The 12,211-nt window shown below is 46.4% G+C and overlaps 1 protein-coding gene across 5 annotated transcripts in view; it reads left to right on the top strand.

Moving 5' to 3' along the window:
- Window positions 1-12,211, top strand: part of NTRK3 (neurotrophic receptor tyrosine kinase 3) — a 207,561-nt gene that overhangs the window by 57,285 nt on the left and 138,065 nt on the right. For all 5 annotated transcript variants that reach the window (XM_061446762.1, XM_061446764.1, XM_061446761.1 and 2 more), the window contains 5 exons: window positions 2,893-3,050; window positions 5,263-5,405; window positions 5,996-6,137; window positions 8,405-8,701; window positions 11,952-11,975. In XM_061446762.1, the coding sequence (XP_061302746.1) occupies window positions 2,893-3,050; window positions 5,263-5,405; window positions 5,996-6,137; window positions 8,405-8,701; window positions 11,952-11,975 (764 nt within the window). The remainder of the gene's footprint in view (window positions 1-2,892; window positions 3,051-5,262; window positions 5,406-5,995; window positions 6,138-8,404; window positions 8,702-11,951; window positions 11,976-12,211) is intronic.

Below are 12,211 nucleotides of genomic sequence, written 5' to 3'. Positions count from 1 at the left end.
GCTCTGGCACATGTGCATGTCTGGTCCTTTTTTGGGCCAGCTCCTTGGTGCAGAACCAGCTTTGCTTGTGCGGAGGGACCCCAGCTCACTCCTAGCTGTGATACTTGCTATTTCTCACAGTAATTTTCAGTTTTAATGGGGCCTGCAGAAGGTGTGGGAGTGTGTGCAGCTCCTGAGCGCCTGTAACCAAATGATGCTTTGGCAGCGTTTCCAGGCTAAGGCTACGTGCAAAAATGCCCTTTGGGTTTACTTGTCCTCTCTGGGAGTTAGCTGTGCCGGATACAGCTCATGAGAAGGAGCCCCTTGCCTTAATTATCACTGTGGTGCTCCTGCGCTCATTAAGCACACAACAGCAATGAAGACCTTTGTCCTTCACACTGTGATGGGAGACATGTCCACAGCACATGGTGATGCCTTCTGGCCTGACAGTGGGTTTTGGCCAAAGGGAGCCTTGTGATGCCTAAGGCACTGCTTCTTGCAGAGAAGGGAAGGTGCATTTATCTTGGCAAGCAGAGGGTTGTTAGTAGTGGAGATGTACAGAAGTTGTGGGAGGAAGAGTTGGAAGGAGCTGCAGCTCATAATGATCCCTGCAAGGGATGAGGAGAGAATTGTAAATAGCTTGGGTTGGAAGTGACCTTCAAATGTCATCTAGGCCAATGCCCTGCAATGAGTAGGGATGTCTTCAGCTGGATCAGGTTGAAATGGAGGTCTAGATTTCTGGGCAATGTGAGTGTGGAAATCCCTATGCACTTCTCTGGAGAGCTGGCTGGCATGGCAGGCAGGCTCCAGACAAGGAGAGATGACATCTCCCATATGTCAAGAGTGCTTTTGCAATGCATGTTAGTGAAAATGGGTGCACACATCTGTGCCCTTTCTACCCATGGTGCCATGCCAGCTGCTGGTGGCACATCCAGCTGGTGATGGGAGTTAATTTGTGCAAAAGCCCCTGTGGGGGTCTCGATTAGAGCTAGTTACATCACTGATGGTGGAGCAGGTCGTAGGTAGGTTCTGTCTTGAAGCCCATTGCTCCTGTATTATTCATGGGCCTTCATAAATTAGCAATGGGCTGGGAAGGCTGCTGTCTATTACTTACAGAGTTGCCTTTAAGTGCTAGGACAGCAGATCTCCCCTGCAGCCTCATTTTGTGAGGATATTTGCAGCAGAACAGAATTTCTCCCCTGTTGTCTGTGAGCTCCCCCAGCTCCCTGTTGGGTCCCAGGGTACAACTCGTGCTACCTGATCTGCTGTTAGCTGCGTCCATGGCTCTTAACAAGTGCCATCCCATGTCCTGCTCGTAGCCCTGACCTTGGGAGAATCCCAGTGAGAAGATGGGATTCATGGCCACACTGAAGAGATTGCAAAGCCTGTGTGAAACACTGTCAGTACCTGTCATAGCATGCAGCTAATGCCTTGTCATTTGAATCCCACCAAATCACTGCGCTAATCTGCTCTGGTCTGTTCAATTTAGTGCTTTGGCCTTTGAGTTGCTTGTCTGAGCTTTGTATCTGCATTGAAAAGGTTTACGTGCTTTTGACAGGAAAGGAATGAACTAATGAAAAACCTCAGAGTGAAGATTAACTGAGTGTTTGCTCTTGGGGGAAAAAAAACCCAAGTCAGATGGCATCTTCTTCTATGAGAAGATTTAAAGTGGCATCGTTAAGGTTCAGGTTGAACACCTGTGGGTGCTACCAGAAGATCCTTTCTCCTCTTCCTCCTTTTGCAGTACTGTATTGACGTAACAGGAGCTGCACATGTTTGGAAGGTTGTTTCCAAATCCTGTTAGTTGGTGGAATTAATTTTGTAAGAGCAAGCATGAATTTTGCAGTAACACATGGGACAGACCAGAAAAACAGCTTCCTCCTATAGGACAGGGGAATCTAGATCCTGCTTGAAGCAATGGCTTGACCTTTGGAGATGCCTGTCTGCTTAGGGTGACAGAACTCATCTTTTGCAGCGCTGGCTCCTGTGCTCCCTATTTTCTTTTTCCCCACAGTTACATGGGGCGATACTTCGGTCAGGCTGTATCTCCTGTTTTGCTCAAGTTTACAACCCGTGCTGGTAACTCAGTCTATCCTGGCTGAGCACTGGGCTTTCCTCCCTGCTGTGACTTGCCCTCCTTGCATCTCCACAGAGAGCTGCAGGGCTTTAAAAATGTAAATGAAATGGTTAATAGGTTGGAAAATCAATTATAATAAACATTCCTGGTACATAAACTATGTGTAAGTGTGGTTTAAATGAAGTACATTAAAGGCAGTGCTTTTCTTCATTTCTCCTGGCCAGGTCAGCAGGGTCTCAGTGCAGTGCTGTTTGATTTGATTAAAATGCATGATATCCTGCGCATTAGCTCGTGTCCTGGGTCACCAGGAGGCTGTGTTCGTGCAAGGTACTTGGGAGGATTGCTGCCAGCTTCACTGAGTGCTTGTGGGGACTGGAGGTGTGTTTTGCCCAGCAGGGTTTTGGACCCTACTGAAGTGGGATTTGAAGATGTCAATCTATATTATAGGGTACTGAGGAGCTGCCTGCTCCTTTGCTGATGGATGAATGCTTTGGGTGTCTAGATGGCTGTGGGATCGAGCTGCAGATGTGCAGGTCTTGCAGTGAAAGATGTGTTTATCTATGTGCTGCCCTGGGAGATGTAAAACCTTGTGTGCATGCATGAAGGAGACTGAACACATGGACGTATAACCTCTGTCACTGTGGAGATGGAAAAGAGGTGAATAACAAGTGCCACAAGACCCTGGGCAAATAACACAGAGGAGATTCTCCCTTAGCTCTAAAGGGTCCCCTGCACCTGCATGGTGGCTGTTCTGCTGGGGGAGCCTGAAGCCAGGCGATGGCCCTACTCATCCTTCCCCATTCCACCATCCTTTCTCACATTCTTTCTGCCCATAGGAGACTAGAGAGGAACCTTTTTAACTGCAGTTGCGACATCCGCTGGATCCAGCTCTGGCAGGAGAAGGGTGAGGCGAACCTGCAGTACCAGGACCTCTCCTGCATGAACATGGATGCAGCCATCATACCTTTGCATGAGATGAACATCACGCAGTGTGGTAAGCACTCCTAGGGCCCGGCACAAGGGAAGCCAAGATGGTGCTGGGGGGGGGGGGAACCCTGTCCTATCTGGCATCTCTGGTTTGACCATTTCCTTGGGTAACCTGGTGCAGGAGAATCCCACCATGTGGTCAAGAACGAGACAATTGAAGCTGATGGGGGGTAGTTTGTGTATTAAAAATAGAGTATTCTGGTTAAATGTGGGGCTGCTGTTTCTTTGTGTGTGGAGGTATTGGGTGATCTGGGGCATTTTCTTCACTGTAATGCTGTTGCTTGACAGAGTGTCTGTGATGAGTCTGTGATGTCTTGAAAAGGCAGTGTGTGTTTCATGTTGCTCTTCAGCTGTCTAACAAATCCTAGAAGCAGCATATCATTCAAAGACACTGCCACTGTATCTTTCATAATTAGTCTTAGGAAATACATGTCTCTATTCATTTTCTTTTGTTTTGTTTTTTCAATTGAAAGCCCGTATCTGTAGGGAAGAGGCAGGAATTACTTTTACATATCTTTTTGTTGCCTGCTGATGTTTAAAAGACTCTAGTGGCCCCAGGAGCATCATGAGGCATGTTCAATAGTTACCGCTTTCTCCTTCACCTTGTTCACACATCAGTTGCCTGTTCGGTGTCAGGTTTTGCTCTGCTGTTGCCATTACTGGAAAGCATCCTTTGCAGAGTGAAGAGAAGGAGGTGTACCTTCAGTACAACAATTAACATGTCTATATGCAAGCAGCTGTCAAACTCAAGGGCTGGAAAAAAGGAGGAAACCCGGAGGTTTTCTTTCCTTTTCTAGGAATTTGGGTTGGTTTCTTGCAGCAGTAGAGGACAGACAACGTGCACGTTCGGATTTGCATGACTTTTAAATTATTTTCAAGTTCATGATGTCCCTTTATTAAGCTCTGGAAATTGGCCAAAGTGTGCTCGCATGTGGATGAACTAATAAGATTTAAGAGAGTGCTGTAATTTCCTCCCTGCATGGGAAGAATAATCTGCAAGGATTAGAGGGGAAAAAAAATCCTTAGGGATCAGGGGCAGGAGGAGAGGTGGCTCCACCGACAGTGGTGTTAAACTCTAGGGGACAGCAGGGTGCTGATTTGGGAACACGAATGTGCTGGTACTCAGGGTAAGAACATTCTGACCTTGTAGTCTTGTGGAAGGACAGGGAGCTGCACTGGTCTGCTTTCCTCTAAAGAGAGTCTGCCTGTTCAAGCACTAGGAGAGCTCAAGGGTTGTTGTCTTTGTCCTTCAGTGCTGAGGGGTGGCGTGTCTTTGTGTGGCCATGTTTGATACCAGCTCAACCTGGAGGGAACATACGTTGTCCTTCCCATCTCACTCTTCACTGATTCCTGACGCCTCTGCAGCTTTGCTAGGCCACTGCCTCCTTTCTTCTGGCATGCCCCCAAATCAGTACAATGTTTTTTCCTTCTTGGTGTCGTTGTTGGATGGCAATGAAAGGATGTGTATCTCCATCCATGGCTTTGGGATAGTGTGATGGATGCTGCTGCTCTATAATGGGAGGGGATCCTTGGTCAATAACCCAGTTTGCTTCTACGACAGCAAGAAAGCCGTCTGCCTTTCTTGAAACCAGTGGTGTTTTGTTTCATGTTGCAAAGATATTTGGTGCCTGTGGGAGGAAGAATGGAAGTGATGTAAATCAGAGCTACCATAAATCAGTGAATGCTTCTGCCACCACTGGGGAAGAACAAGGGCACCTTTTATTAGGAGAGTTGCAGTTAATATGAGGATACATCCTTGGTCATCTCTTGATTGTTATAAATTAGAGGGACACTTTACTGTGCTGGGTGCTCTATGACTTGTCTCTGGAGGTGGGAACGATTTGAATCCTGTCCCAGCACATGCAGCTTTCCCATACGCCCTTGAGAGCAGCTCTTGTGGGAGTTGAGATTGGGATGGGTGTTGAGTGAAGGGAAGGGGCAGCTGGAACTGGCCACCAGCATTCAGATTCAAATTTAACGGAAGAATCTGTTCATCTGCACATCTCCTCATTTCCAGTGTCTACATTTTCCCTATCTCCAAGACCCTCAACTTCTCTCAGTAGGGCAAGGCCATGCTGTTGCCTCCCTACTGTTTATCTCAGGATGCTGGAGGCTGATCTGGGGAATAGCTTGGTGAGATATGGATCCACATGTGTCCTGTGGTTAGTGGTAGCAAACACTGCTCCAGACCTGAGTACTTTGTTTTCTGGCTCTTTTAGACCTCCCTGAGATCAGTGTGAGCCATGTGAACCTGACGGTGAGGGAAGGGGAGAATGCTGTCATCACCTGCAATGGCTCAGGCTCGCCGCTGCCCGACGTTGACTGGACAGTGGCTGATCTCCACTCCATCAACACACACCAGGTAGGGGCTGCAGGATCTCAGTGCTGCCTGTGCTTGATGTGGCAAAGGCAAGGTGGCTGCTATGGATTCCCCAGGTCTGTGCATGCAGGGCAGAGGGTCATATAGATGGTGGAGGCTGCTATGAGAAACATGAAATGGTCATATCCAAAGGCAAATTGAGGTTGTACCCTATCCACATGAGAACCTGGGAGCTACCTGAAGGCAGCAAACCCTTCCCTCTGTATGGCTGGAAAGTGAAGATGAGATGGTTTCATATTTCAGTGCTCCCTAATGGAATTAACTCATGTCTCCTCTAATGAAATTGTTTATGGGGGTGTCTGCTGCAGCTGAAATAAGCTTTTCTAGAGGCAAGCTATGTTTATCAGTGCTACAGCCCTATGGCTCTTCCCCTCCTAGTAGTTCCTCTTATAAGATGTGGTGTATTTAATTAGGCGAGGAAATATCTCACTTCAACCAGTTCCCAGTTGTCCTTGGATTTTGGAGACCTCTTATCTTATGTGGAAATTGATCCTCGTTTCCCAGTGGCAGTAACAGGAAGGAGAGCAGCCACCAAGCACTGATTTCTGTCTGTATTTCTCCGGGATTTTTAGACCAACCTCAACTGGACCAATGTTCATGCCATCAATTTGACCTTGGTGAATGTCACCAGCGAGGACAATGGATTCCTGCTTACCTGCATCGCCGAGAACGTGGTGGGGATGAGCAATGCCAGTGTACTGCTCACAGTCTACTGTAAGTAGCAGTGGAGAGACCTTGATCTTGTAGAGGCTGGAGGGTTGCTCTGGGAACCATTTGAATGCGTGGCTGCTTTCTACCTGTGACATGCTGGTTTTGTGGATGTTTAGGAGCTGAGCACAGTGAGGAGGAGGTGGATCCTCACACAGCTCTTTAAGTGTCAGTATGTTTGCTTTCCTGCTGCCTCTATTAATGCAGAAATGAGCACTACAGCAGGGGAGGAACAGCAGTACCACACTGATGGTAGACATCTCTCCACCCATCTGTTGGAACATCCAGCAGAGTAAGGAAAAGCTGTAGAGGGACTAACACTGTTTACAAACACAGAGTTGCTTGCCCTGATGCTATATGAGAGGTTAAAGGTCACCCTTACTAAAGCCAGTGCAAATCTTGCCTCTTATTTCAGGGATGCTAGTGCTTCCTCTCAGATCTGTTCCTACAAAGTTAAACTGCAAACGCTGTGTAAACATGCACATGTCAAATTTCAACTGTTCACTTTTTAGCTGCAAGTAGCTAAACTTTCTTTGTGCTTTCTAATATAACTTAACACAAACCTGACCTTAAGAGGAAGTTTACACAGCTTTGTGTTCTCAAGCAGCTGAGATTTACTATATGTTGCTGAGTCTGTAATATTTGCCTTTACTCTGTAGTTTGAAAAAAACCCCAACCTTGACAGGTAGAGCAGAGACCCATGTGGGATTGTGGCTAGTCTGGGTGAACCCATGGGTGTTGTGTGTCCAGTGCAGTGTAGGAGACATAGGGTCCTGTAGACAAGGCAGTCATAAAGGATAGGAAGAAGAGGAGATGCTTTACTGCTTTCATCTTCCTCCCAGTAAGTACTACTGATGGATTGAAGAATGGAGGTGATTAAAGTTCACATCAGCTCAGAGGTGATTGGTCAGCAAGTGTGTGTGTTTTGCATTGTGTTTTAGCATTTTTTCCTCCACACCTTAAACTGCACCATCTCAATGCCTATAGTCACCCGTTTAATCCTCTAAGCTGTAACGGTTTCTGCTCCCCCTGCTCTTGCTGCCCAGACCTATTGCTCAAGCTGTAATTTCATGATGAAAAGATCTGGGATTGTGCATGTTTTGAATCCTCCTTGCCAGGAAGATGTGAACAAGCCACATGCAGATCTAGGCTTGTGAGTGAAAAAGAGGTGGCTGGGATGCAGCTCTGTGGTTTGGGGTAGTTGGGTGCTGGTGGGATAATTTTGCACAGCTCCAATCATCTCATCACCTTCTTCTCTTTTTACACTTTCACTGCTAAAAATGTCTCTGCTTTTTTTCCAAAAGATGGCTGAAGTTGGTACACTGTTTTTATTCATTGTAGATGCCCCATGGATTGTCTTTGCAACTGGATGGTACCAGGAAAAAGGAGAGGTTTAGGGAAGACCTAAATTTTAGTCACATGGTTTAGTGGTGGACTTGACAGTCTTGGGCTAATGGTTGGACTATATAATCTTGGTCTTTTCCAACCTAGTTAATTCTATGGTTCTATCTTGTATCCTCTGTCTTTGCTCAATACTCTGTTGTTATAGTTCAGACCTTGTCAGCCTTGTGGTTTGGGGACTTACATGTAGGCGTTGTAAACGGGGTTTCAAAAGCAATGGCAGAATAACATTTGAATTCTTGGGGTGTCCCAAGGGGAAGACAATGCATATGCAATAAACTGCAGGTGGAGTCTCTGTTTTGCCTTTCCCTCTCCCACTCTAGTCCCTTTAATTAAAATACGCCTGGAGGGTTTTCGGCTGGTGAGAACTCCTTTGGGATATTCAGGCAGTCAAAACCCCTAAGGACAGGCAGTCGCTAAGGGATGTTTGCTTCCACAGCTGTGCAATCCAAAACTGCTTAGTGTGACTGGAGAGCTCCCATGGGCACCTTGCACATGTGTACTGCAACAGCGCTGTGTCACCGTGTTCTCCGTAATGGGGACATGCGACTTCCCCATCATCCCTTGAGGGAAAGAGAGCAGCAGTAGGGCAACTCCAACCTTAAATTCTTTTGGGCTAGTGAAAGGACCATCCCTGTTGTTAATCTGGACTCCTGTTCAGAAGCCAGAGAGATATGGCTGTGGTTCAGATCCTCCTTCTGGGGAGCGTGGAGTGGTTCTTATGATTTAGTGCTTCTTTGCAGACATCCATGGGAGGAGTAGAGAGAACAAGGGATTTCAGAAGCATTTTCAATAATCTTAATCTCCATGGTGCACAGAGGCATGATGTGAGTGGAGATGTGCTGTGAGTCTGCCCTGTTTCTCTCTGTTAGATCCCCCTCGCATCCTAACTCTGGAGGAGCCTGTGCTACACTTGGAGCACTGCATTGCATTTGCAGTGCATGGGAACCCAGCTCCCACCCTTCACTGGCTGCACAACGGCCAGGTCCTGCGGGAGACAGAGATCATCCACATGGAGTTTTACCAACAGGGGGAAGTGTCTGAAGGTTGCCTGCTCTTCAACAAACCCACTCACTACAACAATGGCAACTACACGATTGTGGCTACCAACCAGCTGGGCTCAGCCAACCAAACCATCAAAGGACACTTCCTTGAAAAGCCCTTTCCAGGTAGGATGCTCAGTTTGTCTCATCAGGGCTGCTTGCAAGCCAGCTCTTTTACTATGGTCCCACCAGTAATCCTTGCACCTAGATAAGGCCTTGACAACCCACCTTGGTCTTTGAGCAGCAGGTTGTAAGAGGTGACTCCGAAGGCCTGGTCACCTCCAGGATGTTTCTCCTACTCTTGGTGTCATAACTCTTTAAGTGCAGAGAGAGACATACACTGGTTTAGATATCTTTGTGGTGTAACATATTCTGCAGTGTATTGTTGGGGTTTTTTTTTTCAACATCTTTAGGCATTTCAGCGGGAATAGGATGTAAGCTTGGTCAATTATTTTGGATCTCTTCTGGGGTACCCCAAAGAGGATGCCCAGCTTTTTGGAGAGAAAGTATTCTTCCGTGTGGTTGCTAGTTGTAAGCTAAAGAAATCCCTTTGAAGTGATGCAGCTTTTCCCTTTTTTTTTCCTTCTAGCTTGCAGTTGTGAAATGATTAAAGCTGGATGCAGCAGTGTCAGGATTGTTTTCTTTCTGAATATGACATGTGCAATGCCAGGATGACAGGTCTACAAAAGATGTGATGGCTCAGTTAGCTGCTTTGCAGCAGTTTGCTGGGAATTCTTAACTGATTGCTTGGAATTCCCTGTTGTACTCCCTAGTGATTCAGAACTTAACTGCAAAATAACCCCACAACATTTGAGAACATGAAGAACCAGCTCTGGAGAGAGCAATAGGGACTTTTGTGGTGACATGTCCACTCTATAGGAGCATAGAGGGTCTTGGCCTGCCCTCTGGCATTGCAACACTGGCATTTTGCTGGCCATTATGGAGTTAATCTGTGCATGCTGCTGCCTTTAGGAATGATGCCATGAGAAAGTGGCAGCTCTAAATTGGCCCCTGCAGCCCAAGAAAACCCAGCAAAATAGGGCGTTTGCTAAATATAGAAAAATACCGACAGTACTCTCATTTATTATTTATATCACGCCATATATGTACATAGAGTTTTCCCACAGGTCAAATATCATAAATGCAAACCCAAATCTCTGCCTTGAAGATCTGACAATTGAACAAATGAGCTGATATGGATGGGAGTGGAAAATTTGTATTCTGGCTTCCAGGATGATGCCCTGTTTGGCTATCTGACTTATTTATGTTTCCTTCTGTCAGGGCAGAAGAGCAGCTTATCAAATGTAGGTGGGTGAGGAGAGGTGCGCAGGTCTGCAATCTCAGCTCTGTCAGGTCCCACCTTTATGATTCCATTTCCCCATCTGTCAAATGGGGGCAGCTCTTAAGTAGGTGCTGGACCTCCAGAAAAGGGGGCAAATCTCCTGTTCCAGAGAGCTGACTGTGGAAATGGATCTGAGCCGTGCTGTGAAGTGGGAAGGGACATTGATTCTTGAAGAACCTTTTGTGTCGAAGGCTCTGGGAGAATGGGATTGTGTGAACCACATGTAAAACACTGCCCTTGTGAGTGTACCCTCACCCATACCTTGTGTAGGGTGTTGGTATGGAGAACTTACTGACCCTGAACCATCTCTCAGTAGGAACTGACCCATTTATTTGTTCTGATCCAAAGTCCTGACCCATTCCTCACCCTGGCAGATCCTGGCAGCCCAATGCAGGGTGTAATTTACTTTTCCTTGAAGTTGGTTGCTCCTTCCACTGCCACAGCTGACATTAACACTCAGTGCAGCCAATGTTCATAATTTCCCATTTGAAGGTATATTACTCCAGAAAATGCCACAGCTTGAATGAACCACACTGGGGAACCTTAAAGAAGCTTATTGCCTATAGCTATTCACATGTGCTAGGATTTTGCTGTCATGACCCAGGATAAGATTATAGACTTAATTGATGAAAGTGGAATGCCTGGAAGACCTCCTGATAACATAGAAAAGGACCTGTGACCATGGTTTTTAGAACCCCCTGGTCTGCAATCTCTTGGTACTGTACCAGCTTGTACTTCCCAAGTTGAGAAAAGAAATGTGCTGTTAGAAGCTGGGTGGGAGGTGGGAGATATGTCCCATGCCATACCCTGATTCTTTGTGATGACGTGGCTCTAGGAACCAGGGCAGTGGCTCCCAGGATAGATTTGTGTCATACCCTGGGTAAAAATCTCATTGCATGTTGTCACTGGCATCTCTACCACAGGCTACCATCTCCTTGTTTAATACACGAAGGTTAAAGTACCTGCTACGTCCTGTGTGCTAAGTGTTCAGTTATTTGGGAACTCAAGTTGCCAGAGATTTCTTGGCTAAGTTTTATACTTCAAAAAACCAGGATTTAGTGGGAAAAACTTTTTGTGGGTTTCTGTTGAATTTGTTTACTCCAGCAGAGAATAATGGAAAGGGAAAATGTAGAAGCAGTGAGAATTTTACAACTAGACTTTGTCTGCCTTAATAAGGAAAAAAAAAGAGAAAAGTCTCAGAGTGAAATATTTCTTCCTCTTTTTTCTTTTTTCCTTATTTTTTCCCCTTGCTAGAAAAGTCAAGGAAAGTTCTTCTGCGTGACTTGAAACAAAAATATTTTTCCAAGTTTTTCCTCCCCATTTGGAACTCAGTGTTTGTCACCTGGGGGTTGTTTTACACTTCCCTTCCAAACCTCACCCATACCTTAGTGTGAACATTTCAGCGTCCTTCCAGGAGCTCCCTGCCAGCAAAGCTGTGTAAACTCCAGTTAATATCGTGCTCAATTTCTTACATGGGCGAGTGAATTGAAAGCTGACGTTATCCTCATGCTATGTAAACTGAGTGTCACTGAGAGCTTTAGACCTCATTGTCTGGGGCCTCGGCCACCTTCAGAGCTGAAGGAGCTTTATGGAATAGACTCAAGCAGTCAAGATGCTGACAGCAGGGACTGACGTGGCTGTCTCTGGCAAGAGGCCACAGCTTCCATATCCAGTTCAGATGCTAGTAGCTTTTCTGAATGGCTCATGATAAGAGACCTCCCCTAATCCCCTGTCCCAGGTTGGGCTTTCCTCCCTGGGGGTTGGTCCTTATCCTTGTAGGACTTTGTCCTTGGGTGAACACTGCCATGCAAGGCAACATCTCCTTCTCTCCCTTGCAGTTTCCCTTGTGCTTTCCAGCATATCCTGCTGGCACATGCGCTGTAATTTCCAGTTACAGTTTTACAAAGGACAAAACATGAGAAGTTGGTTTCCTGGGCTCTTTGGGGTGATGGAGTGTGTCTGAGGTGCGTTGCAAGTGTGACTCCCTTTGCTGTGCTGCTAACTGTGTTGCTTCTCTCTTTGTCCTTTCCACAGAGAGTACGGACAACTTTGTTTCAAGTAAGTGTCTCCTTGCCCTTTGCATACTGTGGGTGTTTTGGTTTTGTGACTTAAATGCTCCTGGAGTCAAAATAAGGAAGCTGAAAGCAAGTTGGTGGAGGTTGCACAAAGCTCTGGCTTCTCCATGCATAAGCCAAGATAGCTGGGGAGCTTTCAGTCAGCTGGGTAATCTCTAGAGCCCTGAAGATGTTAACTTCCCTCTAGTGATGTCCTGAAGAAGGTCCTATAGCGGAAAT

The sequence above is a fragment of the Pezoporus flaviventris genome, unplaced genomic scaffold (assembly GCF_033815535.1).
Source record: "Pezoporus flaviventris isolate CSIRO_AGI_PZ_B2104156 unplaced genomic scaffold, CSIRO_AGI_Pfla_v1 ptg000006l, whole genome shotgun sequence".
Lineage (NCBI taxonomy): Eukaryota > Metazoa > Chordata > Aves > Psittaciformes > Psittacidae > Pezoporus > Pezoporus flaviventris.
Note: the sequence above shows the minus strand (reverse complement) of the source record. Positions and strands in the feature narration are given on the sequence as shown.